The following is a 20,849-nucleotide window of genomic DNA, read 5'->3' as shown; positions in this document are numbered from 1 at the left end:
AAAAGACTACAGATCTCTTCAAGAAAATTAGAGATACCAAGGGAACATTTCATGCAAAGATGGGCTCGATAAAGGACAGAAATGGTATGAACCTAACAGAAGAAGATATTAAGAAGAGGTGGCAAGAATACACAGAAGAACTGTACAAAAAAGATCTTCACAACCCAGATAATCACGATGGTGTGATCACTCACCTAGAGCCAGACATCCTGGAATGTGAAGTCAAGTGGGCCTTAGGAAGCATCACTACGAACAAAGCTAGTGCTGCTGCTACTCTAAGTCACTTCAGTCGTGTCCAACTCTGTGTGACCCCATAGACAGCAGCCCATCAGGCTCCCCAGTCCCTGGGATTCTCCAGGCAAGAACACTGGAGTGGGTTGCCATGTCCTTCTCCAATGCGTGAAAGTGAAGTCACTCAGTCGTGTCCGACTCTTCGCGACCCCATAGACTGCAGCCTATCAGACTCCTCTGTCCATGGGATTTTCCAGGCAAGAGTACTGGAGTGGGGTACCATGGAATTCCAGTTTCAAATCCTGAAAGATGATGCTGTGAAAGTGCTGCACTCAATATGCCAGCATATTTGGAAAATGCAGCAGTGGCCACAGGACTGGAAAAGGTCAGTTTTCATTCCAATCCCAAAGAAAGACAATGCCAAAGAACGCTCAAACTATTGCACAACTGCACTCATCTTAGACACTAGCAAAGTAATGCTCTAAACTCTCTTAAGCCAGGCTTCAACAGTACATGAACCATTAACTTCCAGATGTTCAAACTGGATTTAGAAAAGGCAGAGGAACCAGAGATCAAACTGCCAACATCCGTTGGATCATCGAAAAAGCAAGAGAGTTCCAGAAAAACATCTATTTCTGAGTTATTGACTATACCAAAGCCTTTGACTGTGTGGATCACCACAAATTGTAGAAAATTCTGAAAGAGATGGGAATACCAGACCACCTGACCTGCCTCTTGAGAAACCTGTATGCAGGTCAGGAAGCAACAGCTAGAAGTGGACATGGAAAAACAGACTGGTTCCAAATCAGGAAAGGAGTACATCGAGGCTGTATACTGTCACCTTGTTTGTTTAACTTATATGCAGAGTACATCATGAGAAACGCTGGGCTGGATGAAGCACAGGCTGGAATCAAGATTGCCGGGAGAAGTATCAATAACCTCAGATGTGCAGATGACACCACCCTTATGGCAGAAAGTGAAGAACTAGAGAGCCTCTTGATGAAAGTGATAAAGTAGAGAGTGAAAAAGTTGGCTTAAAGCTCAATATTCAGAAAACTAAGATCACGGCATCCGGTCCCATCACTTCATGGCAAATAGCTGGGGAAACAGGTCCCATCATTTCATGGGAAACAGCTGGGGAAACAGTGGCAGACTATATTTTTGGGCTCCAAAATCACCACAGATGGTGACTGCAGCCATGAAATTAAAAGACGCCTTGGAAGGAAAGTTATGACCAACTTAGACAGTATATTCAAAAGCAGAGACATTACTTTGCCAACAAATGTCCGTCTAGTTAAGACTATGGTTTTTCCAGTAATCATGTATGGATATGAGAGCTGGACTATAAAGAAAGTTGGGCCCCGAAGAATTGATGCTTTTGAGTCAGTGGTGGTGTTGAGTTGGTGGTGTTGGAGAAGCCCCTTGGACTACAAAGAGATCCAATCAGTCCTTCCTAAAGGAAATTAGTCCTGAATATTCATTGGAAGGACTGATGCTGAGGCTGAAACTCCAATACTTTGGCCACCTGATGCGAAGAGCTGACTCATCTGAAAAGACCCTGATGATGGGAAACATTGAAGGACGGAGGAGAAGGGGCCAATGTAGGATGAGATGGTTGGATGGCATCACTGACTCAATGGACATGAGTTTGGGTAAACTCTGGGAGTTGGTGATGGACAGGGAGGCCTAGTGTGCTGCGGTCATGGGGTTGCAAAAAGTTAGACACAGCTGAGCTACTGAACTGAAAATATACTGCTGGTATATGAATAATAATATTAACCTCTTTGTAAAAAAAAAAAAACTAGAAAATTATAATGTAATCTTACTTGCCTATTATTTTCTAAAATTTGTATGAAGTTCATTTATTTTTCCTAAAAATATAGTTTGTTTTTTTCTTTAATATGATTGAAATAACATACTCTTATTGTAAAAAACTGGAAATGTAAACAAAAAGCATCAACTAAGCAGAAGAAAAAAGACTCCCTTTTTACCTACAGTGAAATACCAACAACATTTTGACACACTTTCTTCCAATTTTTAAATATTTCTAAAATAGTTCTGACATAGAGAGATGTATGTAATACATAGTCATGTATGTATCCACAACTCAAGAAATAAAACTGTCACTATTTAAAACTCTATGTAATTCTTCCAAATTCTCAGAAGTAAACACTATACCTGTTCTTTTAAAAATCATTTTCATGCATTAGTTAATACTTTTTAAAAATATGCATATTCCCTAACTAAACGGAGCACCACTCCCCATGTTTTACAATCTATCTAAATGGTATACTTTTTCTATACTCATTTAACAGTCAATATGTAAGACTGATATGTTGGAAAAGTGCAGCACTGGTATATGCATTTTACTAATATATTAACATCTTATTTATGAAAATACCACAATTTATCTATCCAGGCCCCTTTTGATAACATTTAACTTGCTTCCCATTTTCCACAATTAACAAACAAGGCTGCTATAAACATTTTAGTAATATGTCTATACAAGGATGATGCTTCCTGGGAGTCTCAGACCATAAAGAATCTGCCTGCAATGTAGAAGACCTGGGTTCAATTCCTGAGACCAGAAGATCCCCTGGAGAACGGAAAGGCACCCCACTCCAGTGAGCCAATCTGCAAGTATCAGTTACAGCAACTTTGCTAGTCATATGCACTATTCGACCTGTTTTTCTTCATTCATCCCTATCTAATTCTCTTTCCAAATCCAATTTTTTTTCATAGTCTTCTCTATTCCCTGGTGGCTCAGATGGTAAAGAATCTGCCTGCAATGCAGGGCAGCCGGGGTTGATCCCTAGATTGGGAAGATCCTCTGGAGGAGGGCATGGCAACTCACTCCAGTGTTCTTGCCTGGAGACTCCAATGGACAGAGGAGCCTGGCGGGCTACATACAGTACATGGGATCACAAAGAGTTGGACACAACTGAATGATTAACACACACACATACAAGTATGAGAACTTAGGTGAAATTTTTAGGGGTTGAAACCTAGGAATAAGATTATTGGGTTACAGAGTATGTACAACTTTAAATTTACTAGATATTAGCAAACTATTATCTAGAAAAGAAATGTGCTGTTGTTTAGGGGAAAACGTCTCCTGTTACAGAATCAGAAAGTTCTCCACAGACAGCCCCAAACTTCTGAAAGAAAGCTTCCAAAAGTTCACTTATAAACTGTATCTAATTTGTGATGTACTTTCCAGGTGGCAAAAAGCAAAGTAAAGACCATTACATTTCCTCATTAGTTCACTTAACTCTTATATAGCTACATTCTTATCTGAAATAGTCTGACCTGGGTACAAAGGCAGTCCTTTACCTCGATAAATGTTCAAGACATATTTGTTAAATGAGTTAATCTGCATTAGGTTCTTTAGTTCATCTGAAGGTTCTATAAAACTATATCCAGGTGTTGATACAGCAAATCTGAGAGAAGTAAGATATTTTGGTTGCCAGTATCTTGTCTTGATGCCCAGTTTTGTGTAGGCTCTTACTGCCATCACAACAATGGTAGCTGATGCTGGTTTTTAGAATCTGACTCAAGACATAATAATTCATAGTTCATGATTAAATCAACACTGCATATCCTAGTAGAATACTTGGGACAATACTTTTGGATTATGTAATGATCCATGGTGATATGGACCATGTGTCATGTACACTACCTCTTCCCACTCCTATGACTAAAGCCACTCAATTTTGTGTTGGTTTCTGCCATAACAAGGCTAATCAGTCCTTACTATATATCTATATCTATCTATCTATCTATCTATATCCCCCTTCCCTTTTGAGCCTCCCTCCCCTTCCCCATTCCACCCTTGTAGGTTATCACAGACCACCAGGCTGGGCTCCCTGTATTATTTAGCAACTTCCCACTGTCTATCTGCTTTCCACATGATACTGTATATATGTCAGTGTTACTTTCTCAATTTATCCCACCCTCACCTTTTCCTACTGTGTCCACAAGTCCATTTTCCACTAGGTTCATCAGAACCATTTTTCTAGATTCCATATATATGTGTTAATACACAATACTTTTCTTTCTCTTTCTGACTTACTTCACTCTGTAGGCTCTAGGTTCATCCACCTCTCTAGAACTGATTCAAATTTGTTCCTTTTTATGGCTGAGTAATATTCCATTGCATAAACATACAACTTCTTTATCCATTCATCTGTTGGTGGACAGATGAATGGACATCTAGGTTGCTTCTATGTCCTGGCTACTGTAAGTATTTCTGCAATGAACACTGGGGTAAATGTTTTTTTAGAATTGCGGCTTTCTCAGAGTCCATGCCCAGTAGTGGAACTGCCGGGTCATATGATAGATTTATTCCCAGGTTTTTTAAGGAATCTCCATTCTCCTTTCCACAAAGGCTGTATCAATTTACATTCCCACCAACAATACAGGAGGGTTCCCTTTTCTTTACATCCTCTCCAGCAATTACTGTTTGTAGATTTTTTGATGATGGCCATTCTGACTGGTGGTGAGGTGATAGCTCACTACAGTTTTGATTTGCATTTCTCTAATACTGAGTGATGCCGGGCATCTTTTCTCCATGTGTTTATCGGCCATCTGCATATCTTCTTTGGAGAAATGTCTATTTAGTATCTTCCGCCCATTTTTTATCGGGCTGTGTGTTTTTATGATATTGAGCTGTATGAACTAATATATTTTAGTGATTAATCCTGTTAGTTGCTTCATTTGCAATTATTTTCTCCCATTCTGAGGGTTGTCTTTTCATCTTGTTTATAATTTCCTTTGCTGTGCAAAAGCTTTTAATTTTTATTAGGTCCTGTTTGCTTATTTTTGTTTTTATTTCCATTAATCTAGGAGGTGAGTCAGAGACAATCTTACTGTGATTTATGTCAAAGAGTGTTCTAGTTTTCCCCTAAAAGCTTTATAGTTTCTGGCCTTACATTTAAGTCTTTAATCCATTTTGAGTTTATTTTTGTGTATGGTGTTAGGAAGTACTCTAATTTCATTCTTTTACATATAGCTGTCCAGTTTTCCCAACACCACTTATTGAAGAGATTTTTCTCCACTATATATATTCTTGCCTCCTTTGTCAAAGATAAAGTGCCCACATGAGCGTGGATTTATTTCTGAGTAAAGCCACTCATTTTTAAGAGGAAGTCTGGATTAAAAGTATAACAGTGAAACAATGTTCTTCCCCCACCCCCCTTTTGCTGTGTGGCATGGATCTTATTAGTTCCCTGACCAGGGCTTGTTCCCATACCTCCTGCAGTAGAAGCTCAGAGTCTTAACCACTGGAACACTTAACCACTGGAAGTCCCAAAATAATGTTTCTTTGCTAACTGGCTCATATGGGTTCTGAACCACTGACCTAGATTTATTTTCTTAAAGGTGAAAGTAAATAAGCCATAGTTGAAGGATCAGTGAATGATTCCTTCTAGGAATAATCAATTCTTCATTCAATTTATCTAATTTAAGGTTTTCTATGCCAACATTAATAATAGCATCAGCATACATTTAATGATCCTATATGCCAGAACTTGAGTAACAGGCTTTAGTAAATATTCTTACAACCTATGAACTATTATTCCCAAGCCATACATAAGGAAAAAGGCACTGAAAATTTAACAATTCACCTGATATACAACAGCAAGTAGCAGGATGGGAATTTAAATCCAGGCAGTCTGACTTCAGAAACCACCATGCAATGCTGTCTCTCTAGAAATAACTGTTCCTCTCTAGAATTGTGAATTGAGTAGCTCAATGATAAGCTGAAGCCATGCAAAACAAAGAGAGTATTTATCTGAATAACAATTCATAGGTGATAAAGGAATATAGCCAGGAAAATGGAAAAACAACAACAAAAAAATCTAATCACCCAATTTGCTTAGTGGTGCTCAAAATAATGGAGGTAGTCATAAAAGCTTTTGAGAACTTTTTAAACATACAGATTGTGATGGGGAAAAAAGCAAACAAAATGGGAAAGGGAAAATCCTTTGGTAAGTGAATATCAAATACAGGCATTCATTCCTCCTGCAGAATATTCCACTTGCCCAAGGTGGTAATAAACTGCAGCAATCTATTATAATGTTGACTCAATTCCTACAAAGAATGAGAATAGAGACCCCAACAAATCTAGAAGCAAATTTTTATACCATTAGGACCAGTAGTTGAGTGTCCTCCTGTAAAATGGAATTTATGATAATAACTTGGCAATTACAGTTAAGAATTACTATTCATTGTAACAAAATGGGGAGAAAAAATCTAGAGAAAAACTGTGTAACTCCATTCCAGTAAACTAAAGGGGGCATCTGAATGGCCTGGATGCAAGACTGAAAATACTAAAAAAAACTGAATCATTCCCACAGAGATAAAAATCTTTAGGGTGACAGCCTGAAATCCAACTTCAACCTGAGGTTCAACCAGAGAAAAAGTATCAGAGGCAGCATTAAGTCTTATTCAGAGAATCTGTGATTTGTTCTGAAGCAATGAAGCTACCCAGACATAGAAACTGAATATAAAAGTACTAGTTATAAACAAACCCATCACCCCCTTCTTCAGTTGCTAGATCCTCAAAGTCCATGGTGGTTACAGGGCTAGAGGACCACAGGTACCATATTAATATTCCAACAAAGAAAGGGCAAAATAAGAAATGTTTATTTCTACATAATACCAACGGACAATAAGGCCCCCGTTTTCTGACCTATCCAGTTTTTCTTGCAGTATTTTCAGCAGCTGAAATGTCAGGACTTCCTTTGAAAAACAGAAAGGCATCATCATCAGATATAGAGGTAGGTGTAACTACTCTGAATATATTTAATAAAGAAAACCTAACTTTCAGACATGACTTTTTAATGATAAATGGGCTTGTGAAAACTAAGCATGGTCTCTTAACAAAGATTTCAATATTAAATGACTAGCTTAGAGAAAGAACCCAGCAAGTTTTTCTTGGATTCTTAATGATCCCCCAGTTTTAACTTTAAATTTTTTAGTTGACAAAGAATTTAAAATATTTCTGACGAAGCCAACTAACTCTTTCTTAGTTTAAGAAATTTTAAAAATTGTATCTGTCTATGCTGCTGCTGCTGCTAAGTCGCTTCAGTCATGTCCGACTCTGTGCGACCCCATGGACTGCAGGCCACCAGACTCCCGTTCCTGGGATTCTCCAGGCAAGAAGTATCTGTCTATAAATATCCCACAACTGCAGCTTTAGAATCACTATTAGAATCACTATATTTTCCATCCATATGTTAACATTTCAAAGATATATTTAAAGAAACTTTTCTAGATTAGCCTTTACTACTATGAAGATCAGAGGAAATTAAATTCTAAATACATTACCCCCACTTCTCATAGCACTTTTATAAAAAGACTCATTACTCATTTCTGCATATCTGTCAATCTTCTTGCTTTTAAGAATCAGTAAGTAAAGCTATCTACTCCTTCATCAGGTGCCTAACTAGCAAGGCCTCTGAGTAATTCCAATACACTGCTGAGAAATGATCCCTGGGGGAGCACTCATTCATCAGTTCGCAAAACATGAACAAAAGCAAACCAACTTTTTTTTAATAACTAAAAGCAGGATTTTTGAAGCTACTCACATGTCTAGATAACCTAATTTACTCAAATCGTACATATATTTATCTAACCAAATTATGTGAACTCATAAAAAGGAAAGCAGAAACCCTTCTTTCACTCTAAAGAAAAAGCACGTACCCTAGAATGAGTATGAAAATAGGGGTGAACCTATTGTTCAGTTCATATGAGTTCTGAATGCTTCTAAGTGGAAGCACCTCACTCCATGACCATGATGCCATTGCATAAGGATAGTATTCTTCATGCAATACGGTAATAACACACAAAACAGCAACTTCATCAAGTACAGTATCAAACAAATAGTTATAAGATCTGTTATCAGAGAAAACCTTTGCTCTGATGTGTGTATGTGTATTCTAAACCTGGTAGTTAAACGAAGGGCTTCCCTGGTAGCTCAGCTGGTAAAGAATCCATTTGCAATGCAGGAGACCCTGGTTCGATTCCTGGATTGGTAAGATCCCCTGGAGAAGGGATAGTCTACCCACTCCAGTATCCTCGGGCTTCCCTGATGGCTCAGACGGTAAAGAATCCGCCTGTAATGTGGGAGACCTGGGTTTGATCCCTGGGTTGGGAAATCCCTGAGGACAAGGTAACCCACTCCAGTATTCTTGCCTGGAGAATCCCTATGGACAGAGGAACCTGGAGGGCTGCAGTCCATAGGGGTTGGACATGACACAGTGACTAAGCACGGCACAATTGAATGAAACTGACAAAGAAATTTAAAAGGTATTAATTCATTAGAATACTTATAGCTAATATATCTAATTAAAAGGAAGAATAACAAGATAGTTATTTCCTTAAAAGTAAAATTACAGTGTAATTCAGACATTTAGTCTAAATTGATACTGTTTTACTATATTTTCATCGAGTACCAATTTTTCAGATACTTAAAAAAAAACAAGATTAGTTAAGTACATCATGCAACATTTTCAGATAATGAACAACATCAGAGACTGGCTTTCCTTTGATAATCAATAGTAGTTCACAATAAGACCAGTCTTTTTTTTTTTAATATATATATATATATGCCTCCTAAGAGAGATTGGGAGATGTGCCACTTGGATACTAAGGCTAATAGTGGCAGAAACTGACTTATAATCTTATTGATCAAATCTGCCAATTTCATTCATAGGAATAACTAAATTGATTTTCTCTCTTGTTTGCCTATCTGCTTCAACTTCTTATGTTTTCAGTGTATACTATTAAATTCTACTATAGATACCACCAGGTGGGTTTATCAACACTTCTGAGAGGGGGATCTTCTTGTCTCTACTCCTCCTGACTTCCTTCTGGCTTTCTTCTTTCCTCTAACCATCTCTCTTTTCTTTTACCTGTCTTCTCATATCATTTTAATCTAGCTATTTACAAAACTAGAGAGGTAAAAATGTGTGAATGAAAGCGTGACAATGCATATATAAGTATTACTGCCAAATAATATCAAGCACTGTGCTAAGTGCTAGGATACAAGGATGAATAAAACAGTCTGCTTTCAAGGAGTTCACCGTTTGGAAAAAGAAAGAGACAGTATATGAAAATATTTTAATATACTTTTGTATGAGGTCTGAGCCTCAGATGTTTCTTTTCACAAGATAGCTTCCAAAGCTTTGATAGTAATATTAGACTCCCTATTAGTTTAAGGGACCAGTAATACTTTGAAAGAAGCCAAAGACAGTCTGCCAACCTCCAAGTTAAACTTTCTGGGTTGAGAATAGTTTAGAAAATGGCAATATACCAGAACACTTTCAAAGAAGATAAGCAGTGACAGGCAGGCAGAAAAAAATGAAACAGTGAAAATCAGATAATAAAAATATCAATAAGCTTGCCTCCGGTGGCATCGTAAGCATCACAGCTAGCTTTCAATGAGTGACTACTATATGCTAGCGAGGGCTGTCATGCATTCTATCGGCTAATTTAAACTATGTATAGAAACCATATTTTCTTCATATCCTAGATGAGGAAATTTTCCCCTAGAGAATTTAAATAACTTTCCCAAGGTCAGACAGTGGTATAGAATTTATTTAAACTTGGGAATCATGACAGCAGATGACTTACTGTTAGCCACTAATTTTTTTCCCCCATCTCCAGCACTAAGAAACCTGGCAATAGAATACAAACTTAAACAGAGAATAATTTCTATTAGGCCATCCATTTTCAGGGTCTCAGAATCCCTTGGTCAGGACCTCTTGTATAAAAAACATTTTCTCTTAAAAGACAAAGAACCCCAAAACGCTTTTGTTTATGTGGGACATCAGTTAGTTCAGTTGCTCGCTTGGTTGTGTCTGACTCTTTCCACCCCCATAGACTGCCGCCCTCCAGGTTCCTCTGTCCATGGGATTTTCCAGGCAAGAATACTGGATCTGGTTGCTACTTTCTACTTCAGGGGATTTTCCCGACCCAGGGATCAAATCCACGTCTCCTGCACTGCAGGCAGATTCTTCACCACTGAGGCACCAGCGAAGTGGGACATATTCACTGATAATTACCATATGAGAAATTAAACCTAAGGAATTTTAAAAACACAAGAACTGTCAGAGCTGACATCATCATATAACACGTAGCATTTAGAAACTCCACATTAAACTCAGGAAAGAATAATTGAAATGGCAAAGTTTTAATATTATCAAGTAAACAGATTTAAACTTTCAACACTCTAAAGGGGTCCCAGGGACATCAAGAGGTCCCTAAAACACAGGAAGTAAACTACTGGATGCAACTATTTACTATATTTTAAAATAAATCATGAATCCCTCATTACCACTATCTTCTCAGAATCTGGAAACCTTGGTTGAAAATAATTTACTTAAAAGAGAGAGGACTTATTTCAGAGATGAGGAAAGATTCAGGAAAGTCAGGGGGGCAGGCCTAAGATCACACAGTTAGTAGCAGATATCTAACCTTATTATACTAATAGAACATTATTTTTGGTTTCTGATTACACAGTATCACTAGACAAGTATTTTGGGATAGTTGGTAGTAAGGAAAGCAATTATACAATAGTGAATAGAGTATCAAAATCCAAAGATCTCTTGAATAAGCCAGTATTTTCAGTCTTGTGTAGGAAAAGCTAACAGGGCTGGTTTCACTTCTCCATTTATTTATAATGTGCTGCTCACAGGGCTCCTATTGATGAACCAAATCCATGGTCCCTATTAGATTAGCCTAATTAAAAAACTACATTTTCACTTACACTTTCACACAACACAAAGTTCAGATTAACAGAGGCCAGATTAACCCCCACACTTGGAACGATACCAAAAAAAAATCTCTAAATAAAATACATTAAGCAATACTTCTGAGACACTGGACATGGGCAGTATAGGACTGTAACACCTGAGATAGAGGAAACAAGGTGAATCCTACTATTACTGGGGAGAGGGAAAGGGCAGGGGACAGGGAGAGGAGGAGGAAAAGGAAGAAAGGAAGAAGGAAAAGAGAGCTCATAACTTAGAACTCTATACATTTTGTAAAAAAATATTAAGAATATTTCAGACACATGGAACAAGAAAAACTTATCAGCACCAGACCTACACGATGAGGAATGTTAAAGGAAGTTCTTCAATCAAAATGAAAATAATACCAGTTTAGAAATATGAATTTATACAAAGAACTAAAGCATAGATTGGGAAACAGTGGAAACAGTCTCAGACTTTATTTTTTGGGGCTCCAAAATCACTGCAGATGGTGATTGCAGCCATGAAATTAAAAGACGCTTACTCCTTGGAAGGAAAGTTATGACCAACCTAGACATCATATTGAAAAAGAGACATTACTTTGCAACAAAGGTCCATCTAGTCAAGGCTACGGTTTTTCCAGTGGTCATGTACGGATGCGAGAGTTGGATTGTGAAGAAAGCTGAGCACCGAAGAATTGATGCTTTTGAACTGTGGTGTTGGAGAAGACTCTTGAGAGTCCCTTGGACTGCAAGGAGATCCAACCAGTCCATCCTAAAGGAGATTAGGCCTGGGTGTTCATTGGGACTGATGCTGAGGCTGAAACTCCAATACTTTGGCCACCTCATGTGAAGAGCTGACTCACTGGAAAAGACCCTGATGCTGGGAGGGATTGGGGGCAGGAGGAGAAGGGGACGACAGAGGATGAGATGGCTGGATGGCATCACTGACTCGATGCAGATGAGTTTGGGTGAACTCTGGGAGTTGGTGATGGACAGGGAGGCCTGGTGTGCTGCGATTCATGGGGTCACAAAGAGTAAGACACAACTGAGCGAATGAACTGAACTGAAAGCATGTACTCTGGCTACAATAGAATGAAATTAAATATTAATAATAAAAATACCTGCAGATAATCTCCAAATATTACAAATTTAAACATACACTTCTAAATAACCCAAGGATCAAGGAAGAAATCAATAGGAAAATTGGAACAGAGTAGAGTACAAAACTGAGAAGTTAATGATTAGAACCAATACAGAATTGTTTTATAGATACTATAACTGCCACTACAGGAAAAAAGTTAAGTGCGTGATAACCAGACTGTAGCCATGACATAAGCTGTTTCATTCTGAGCAGAACTGAATCTATGGCCAGCAAAATTCCAAGAACTGGCCTCAAGAGAATGGGATTAACGTTATTGCTCATAATCATCTTTATCTTTGTGAACATCAAAATAATTGTAGCTCACTCTGCCCATATATTTAAGCAGAAAACCAAAATTGTCAGCAAAACAGACACACATTGACACCTTCCACTCTGAGAAAACAGGACCTATGTCAGCATGAAGTTATAGAAAATAGACCTTCACCCTATTCCCATAGAAATGGAATGATGTTCTGACAAGCGGGGATTTGCAAGTGGCTCTTTGCAGGAAACCACCCTCAGCCCCTTTTCTTGTCACTTTAGCAAAGCTGTATAATAACTAACTTTTACCCAGCACTCCCCCATGCTCTACTAATCTAAAGTCCAAGCACACCTTTCAAAGCTTTTAACCGCACAATACCTTGCCTAACTTGTGGGTTCTTTCCATAGATTAAAGAAGTAGAAATGAAGAATAAGGAATTAACAGATGACCAGATCTCTTCCCTAGCTTCCCCTTCAGTAATCTTCTGAACACACCTTGTGAACAAGGTAATATCTAGAGGAAGATCACAAGAAGTAATGAGTCTGTAGGCAGTGTGGGGGATGACGATAACTTTGACCCCCTATCTGAATGATTAGCTGAGATTACTTCCCTCCTTCTTCTTTAAAGTTTCATGGCCAAGCAGAACCTTCAGAGTTGGTTTTCAGGGATGCTGAGTCTACCATCTGTACAGATGGCTGGCATTCTAATTAAAGCCATCTTTCATTTCTTCCATTTTTGAGTATGTAATTTATCTTGTAAATGGAGAATGGTGGGACCCTAGTCTTTTGGTAACAAAATTATAAAGTATTTTTAACTGAATGAAATGAAAATACAAAATGGGAAAAACTGTGGGATACAGGTAACATCATGATCAGAGGAAAATTTATAGTACTAAATGCCTGTTAGAAATCAATGACCACAACTCCCATCTTGGTAAACTAAAAAACAAAAAGCAACCTAAATTCATAGTAGAGGTAGAGTAGAACTCAAACATACTGAAAAGAGAAAAACAATTGAGAAAACCAATGAAACAAAAACAAGTTCTTTGATAAAGTCAGTAAAAGAGATACACCTCTAGGCATACTGATCAGGAAAAAAAAGAAACAGTTCACCAAAATCAGAAATGAGGTAGGGATTTTAACTACAGATCCTACAAACACTGTGCCAAGAGGACTCTAAGATACCCCCCAATAATCTCTGTCTTTTGGTATTCATACCCTTATATAAGCCATTCTTCTTGAGTGTGACCTGACCTATTGACTTGCTTCTAATCAACAGAATACTGCAAAGTAATAGAATGTCATTTCCATAATTAGGCTTCATAATACTGTGCATTCTATCTTGCTAGCAGACCCCTCCAGCTTGACAGCTTTGATGAAGCAAGCTGTCATGATGGAAAGGCCCAGTTGGAAAGATACTGAAGGCAGCTTCCAGACAAAATGGAACATTCATCTTCAACAAACCAAAAGGAACTGATGACCAAAAAATAGATAATCTCAGAAGGGGACCCTTCCCCAATCAATCTTTCAGATGAGACCCCAGTTCTGGTGAATACTTTGTTTACAGCCTTATAAAAGACCTTGAGGCAAAGGATCAAGCTAAGCTATACCAATTCGTCACCCACAGAAACCATGAATCCATATATGTGTACTATTTCAAGCCACTAAGATTGCAGTAATTTGATATTATAGCAAGAGATTACCTAATATAAATATATAAAAGTAAAGAAAATTATTAACAACTTTATGCCATTAATTCAATTTAGATGAAATGGACAAATAGATATATTTCTTAAAATACACAAACTAACAAAGCTCACTCAACAAAAAAACTGAACAGCTCTTATCAATTAATGAAGTTAAAATTAAAAACAATCGTCCAAAGAAAACTCCAGGCCCATGTATCTTCACTGGTAAATTCTGAAAAATATTTGAAGAGGAAATAAGAGCAGTATTACATAAATTCTTTCAAGGAATTAAAATGCAAGTAATATTTCTCAACTCATTCTTTGAGGTATTATTGTGATACCAAATTCTGGCAGGCAAGATAAGAAAAAAAACCACTACAGATCAGTATTACTCAAATATAAAAATTCTTATATTTATATTCATTTCAGCAAATTGAATTTAACAATATATAAAAGAACAACAATAATAACCTAGAGCTATTTTTCTCAGGAATGTCAAGTTGGTTTAAAATTAAAAATAGTAATCATAAAATTTTACACATTAATAAAGAAAATCCATATGATCACCTCAATAGATGAAAAAAATTTTTAAATAAAGTCCAACATTCATTTTTGATAAATATTCTCAACAAATTAAGAATAAAAGGAATCTTCCTCAATCTAATAAATCATATGAACAAAACCTATAACTAATATCAAGTTTAATGGGAAAAGACTGATTGTTACCCCAATATTAAGGACAGGGCAAAGAAATCACAATCAATTCAAAAAATGCGAAAAATTCAGGTTGGAAAAGAAAAAGTTAAATTCTCATATTCAAACAGAAAATCCTTCAGGATGTACAAAAAAAGCTACTACAGCCAGTGAGCTTAGCCATGTGCAGGACACAAGGTCAATATGCCAAACCTATTATAGTTTTATATAAGATATGAACAACTAGAAATTGAAACTTATAACATCAAAATATTTATTTAGTAATTAACTAAATGAAAAATGTGCAATATGTGTTCATTGAAAACTATAAACATTACTGAAAGAAATTAGAGTAAGAGAGTTATACCAATAGTCACTGATCAGAAGATTCCACATTGTTAAACTATCAATTCCCCTTAAACTGATGTGAGTCCTTGCAATCCTACCAAAAATCCCAGAAGATTTTTGTAGAAACTGATATGCTGATTTCAAACTTTTCATTGTCTATGCAATGTATCTAAAATAGGAAAAACAACTTTGAAACAGAATAAATAAGACTGCATGACTTATACTACTTGATATTAATCTGTATTTTAAAGGTACAGTAATCAAGATAATACAGTATTGATTCAAAGGTTAAAAAAAAAATCAATGGAACAGTGTCTGGAAATTGATCCTCCCGTACATGGTTAATTGATTTTCAACAGAGGTAACAGGTGAATTCAATGGGGGAAAAGGACAATCTTTTCATTGAACACTACCAACAAAAATAAGTATATATGTTGTCAAATTTACTATTTATTGAGACTGGTACTATCAAACAATTCATAGGTAATAGGATTTGACAGTAGGAAAAAAAAAAGAGAGAAGTACTATATTCTATCCCTTTCTTAAAGATTTATATTTATAATAAATTCTGAGACACTTAATACCAACAAGGACATCTGTCTAATTTTATTTTAACTCAATAATATATAAATATATTGGATCATGGAGCTCTGTATTTACATACTGTTTATTAATAACCTAAGCCGAGTTTGAGAAACTCTGATCTTGTTAAAAAATTTCTGTTTTACATGTTAGGAATTAAGTCCAGAATAAGTAACTCATTTGACCAAGTTTACTCATCAAATGGGAGAAGTCTCTAGACTGAAGATCTCTATTCTTGTATTACAAACCATCTTTGTCACTTGATATGTTTTGGAGGTTTTATAACCAAGTATTGCTTCTATTTTTGTGCTTCTACTCTCCCTGGGCCTTCATGATATAACTTCTATCATTCTCTGCTTTCATGTGAGAGTGAACGCTCCTTTTACCCAAGAAACATGGACTGAGCATTTTTGTTTTCCAACTAATGCCAGTGAAATCTCAGTAAATCTTTCATAAATGAAAAAAAGTGGAAGAAAAAATGTGAACAGCCCACAAACTAAAATTTGGACACCCAAGAGAAGACTACAAAATTCCAAACTGGGAAGAAAGACACTGAGGAAAAGTGTTATCTACAAGAGCAAGGTAGGGTTGTTAGGGGGAAAAAAATTCAAGAAAATTTTTACAGAGTAAGGACTCAGAAAAATAAACAATGAAATTTCATAGTGTCACCAATGTGGAGAAGACATTTGGTTCAGGACAGCTGATGCTCCACTGGTTAATCACTAAATAATTTCCTAAACTAAACACCAAGAATATGAACTGCTCCATGCAAAATGCTACAGATTGCTTATGACATAAAACCACATGAAATAATTACTTCACTTGACAGCAAAAAGGATTAAGTGTCTATTCAATATGTCACAGGATAACAGTCCAAGCTTGTTATTCTCAAAATAAAAATGTTAGAGTGTACAACAAAAATATATCACAGGAGGAACTGATATTACCTGATCATGCTAAACCTTTGACTTTTCTGGATTCCAAAGACAAATGGGCCTTAGGTAGCATTACTACGAACAAAGCTAGTAGAGATGATGGAATTCCAGCTGAACTATTTCAAGTCTTAAAAGATGATGCTGTTAAAGTGCTGCACTCAATATGCCAGCAAATTTGGAAAACTCAGCAGATGGCCATAGGGATGGAAAAGGTCAGTTTTAATCCCAATCTCAAAGAAAGGCAATGCCAAAGAATGCTCAAACAACTGCACAATTACACTCATCTCACACACTAGCAAAGTAATGCTCAAAATTCTCCAAGCGAAGTTTCAACAGAACATGAACCAAAAACTTCCAGACGTTCAAACTGGATTTAGAAAAGGCAGAGGAACCAGAGATCAAATTGCCAACATCTGTTGAATCATCAAAAAAGCAAGAGAGTTCCAGAAAAACATCTACTTCTGCTTTATTGACTACACCAAAGCCTTTGACTGTGTAGATCACAACAAACTCTGGAAAATTCTTAGAGATGGGAATACCAGACCACCTTATCCTGCTTTCTGAGAAATCTGTGTATAGTTTGAACTGGACATGGAACAACAGACTGGTTCCAAATCGGGAAAGGAGTACGTCAAGGCTGTATATTGTCACCCTGCTTATTTAACTTATATTCGGAGAACATCATGTGAAATGCCAGACTGGATGAAGCACAAGCTGGAATCAAGACTGCTGGGAGAAATATCAATAACCTCAGATATGCAGATGACAACACCCTTATGGCAGAAAGCGAAGAGGAACTGAAGAGCCGGTTGATGAAAGTCAAAGAGGAGAGGGAAAAAGCTGGCTTAAAACTGAACATTAAAAAAACCAAGATCATGGCATCCGGTCCCATCACTTCATGGCAAATAGATGGGGAAACAGTGGAAACAGTGACAGACTTTATTTTCTTGGGCTTCAAAATCTCTGCAGATGGTGACTGCAGCCATGAAATTAAAAAACACTTGCTCTTGGAAGAAAAGCTATGACCAACCTAGACAGTATATTAAAAACCAGAGACATTACTCTGCCGACAAAAGTCCATCTACTCAAAGCTATGGTTTTTCCAGTAGTCATGCATGGATGTGAGAGTTGGACTATAAAGAAAACTGAGCACCGAAGAATTGATGCTTTTGAACTATAGTGTTGGAGAAGACTCTCGAGAGTCCATTGGACTGCAAGGAGAGCCAACCAGTCAATCCTAAAGGAAATCAGTCTGAATATTCATTGGAAGGACTGATGCTGAAGCTGAAGCTCCAACACTTTGGCCACCTGACATGAAGAGCCAACTCATTTGAGAAGACCCTGATTCTGCGAAAGATTGAAGGCAGGAAGAAAAGGGGCCAACGGAGGATGAGATGGTTGGATGGTATCACCGACTCAATGGACATGAGTTTGAGCAAGCTCCCGGAGTTGGTGATGGACAGGGAAGCCTGGCGTGCTGCAGTCATGGGGTCGTGAAGAGTCGGACGTAACTGAACTGAAGCCTGTGACATACATAAGCTCACTGAAGTCTTATCACTATCTTGTGAAGTAGATACCTTTCAAACAGATTTGAGGAATTATCTGAAGCCTCTTCTGTTAGAATTCTGTCTTTAAGAATATAGACTAATAAGAATCTATGTTCATAAGAATCTGGGTTGCCCAATTTTATTTCTCCTAATAATCTCCAAATCCCAAGATCTGTTTATCTGCTATGAACTTCTCCAATAGTTTCAACTTTTTAAACATAATTACCTTCATGTGACTTACAGGACCTCTTGGTGGGCATTTAAAAACTGCAACAGGTCCTGCATTTTGTTCAGGACATACTCCAGGAATTCACAACAGCTGTCTCTCTAAGGAGTACTTAAGACTTACAAAATTCTGGGGGTTACCTTCTATGAGACTGAATGTAAAAAGAGGAACACTTATAGACTTTTTAATAAATTACAGATATGTGCTGAATATGTTATTCTTTTAATTCTCACACACTTCTTATTCTACAAATCTCACTTCAGATGAGAAATCTGAGGCTCAGAAATTAAGTTATCTTATCTTTTCCAAGGTCAAATACAGTGGTGATACCAGGAAACAAACTTATCTGACTTATTCCATAGCTTATATTTTTTATGTCTAAAATGTGAGTAAGATTCAATAAATAATGATAGTAACCATCATCTTATAGCATCTACTCAGTGTCCAACTCCTAGATAAATAGTAATAACAACTATTTTGTGGTCTCCCTGGTGGTTCAGATAGTAAAGAATCTGCCTGCAATGCAGGAGACTCAGGTTTGATCCCTGGGTCAGGAAGATCCCCTGTTGAAGGGAATGGCTACCCACTCCAGTATTCTTGCCTGGAGAATTCCATGGACAGAGGAACCTTGCAGGCCATACAATCCATGGTTCGCAAAGAGTTGGACATGTCTGAGTGGCTTTCACTTTTCACTTTGGGGTCTCTTTTAAACTATAGCCAGTGTGATATGGTCCAAAGGGACAGTAATTTAAAATCATACTGCCTGGTTACTAGTCTTGGGTGCTTAATATTTGGTTAGCTATCTACCTTCTCTGACCCCCCGTTTCTTCACTTCTAAAATGATGACTTTTCCAATGGTTTCTTGATGAGCTGGTATGAAGCTTACAAAAGGTAATATGTGAAAGGTTTTAAGCCATACAGTGGCAAATGGTATTGTAAATATTGTTATTAATTAAAACAGGCTAAGCACACCTAAAGATGTATCCTGCCAGAATCTACCCTCCATTATTTTTTCATGAATAAGAAACATCTAAATTTACAGAAAATAAGTAAAAATCTGTCTAAAAAATTACAAAAAGGGACAAAGAAGAGATTCAAAGATTAACTTGCTTTGACTCCCATTTGTTAACTTTAAAGACAACACTGGGATAAAAAAAGAGAGAGAATTGTAAAGATCAATCCTGATAAAGATGTTATTTCATAGACAAACAAAATTAAATGAAACTCACAATGAGGTGAAAAACTGACCTGCTAGCCCACAAGATCTATGGTAGAACATCTCAACAGACACTGTTCCTGGAAGAATAGCTAAACTGAAAAAACAGAAGGTCTGACTAGCTTAAAAATGGAAAAGTAGACAATCTGATAGCTATGTGATTTCTTTCACTTTAAATATCCACTAGCAAGAAATTTAAAGGAGTGTGTCTCATCTCAATTCAATTTTTTTCCTTAACCAAAAACATTAAGATTATAATTTACAGGGAGGTATTGTTTTGAATAAGACCACAAGTAACAAACAAAACTTTCTCTCATGGGTTTATCTGAACCTAACTTTAAGACACACCTTTTTCTCACCCATAGTTTTCTTCATGTTCAGAACATTCAGAAGGAGCAGTTACATAACAAAACAAATTAATGGGAACATAGAGGCAATATATAGAAAACACTTACTTTAATTCTCTGTCCCTCCTGTCTTGCTTTGCTATTTAACTGCTTCATCTCGTGTTTTGTACCTGAGATCAAGAGGCATAAAATACTATTTCAAAATTTGTGTGTCCTTTCTAATTATTGCATTTGATCTCATAGTAGCTATAAAACCTATATCATTTTCCCGTTCAAAAATAAAAACAATTGCAAACAGAAAACAATCTAGAAAAAATATGTGTTCTAAGGGAGAAAACTTCATTACCCATCAATACTGACAAATGGGGGACAATGAGAAAAAAGTATTTTTTTATTTACACAACTAGGTTTTCCCATTTATAAGGGAAGCTATTTATCAAAATCAAACAATCTAGTAGTGGTATAACACAACCACAGCTAACTTGTCAAAACCTAAATAAAACACATGGAGTTTAATTCAGGAGTCATCGTTCTCTGGGGGGGAGTGAGTCTACATGATTTTGTATCTTTCTCAGTCACTAACTGTGCCAGTTTCCTTTTCCTTTGTGACATCTCTTCTCTTTCAATTATTTTGTGATCTTAATCCTATTATCTCGACATAAGTCTTATTTCATTACAAGTGAGCCTGTGTAGTAACATTGAATCAGATCATCCAATCTCTTGTCACTTTTTCACTCTGAATCCATCCTTCATACCCAATGTATTGATCTTCATAAAACCCTTTCTGCCATTTCCCATGTCAAAGTCTATATTTAATTGGCTCTCTATTCCCCAAAGGATAGACTTTATTTCTTCTACAGAAAGGTTATCTGCCTTAT

The 20,849-nt window shown here is 36.9% G+C and overlaps 1 protein-coding gene across 5 annotated transcripts in view; it reads right to left on the bottom strand.

The window, feature by feature from the left end:
- Window positions 1-20,849, bottom strand: part of TCF12 (transcription factor 12) — a 389,625-nt gene that overhangs the window by 215,766 nt on the left and 153,010 nt on the right. For 2 of the 5 annotated variants that reach the window (XM_010836804.1, XM_010836803.1), the window contains exon 2: window positions 20,080-20,141. The exons of the other annotated variants lie outside the window; for them this stretch is intronic. In XM_010836804.1, the coding sequence (XP_010835106.1) occupies window positions 20,080-20,127 (48 nt within the window). In that variant the 5' untranslated portion in view covers window positions 20,128-20,141. The remainder of the gene's footprint in view (window positions 1-20,079; window positions 20,142-20,849) is intronic. 5 annotated transcript variants of the gene reach the window in all.

The sequence above is a fragment of the Bison bison genome, unplaced genomic scaffold (genome assembly GCF_000754665.1).
Source record: "Bison bison bison isolate TAMUID 2011002044 unplaced genomic scaffold, Bison_UMD1.0 scf7180017864066, whole genome shotgun sequence".
In the NCBI taxonomy this organism is placed as follows: domain Eukaryota; kingdom Metazoa; phylum Chordata; class Mammalia; order Artiodactyla; family Bovidae; genus Bison; species Bison bison.
This window is presented reverse-complemented; position numbering and strand designations above follow the sequence as displayed.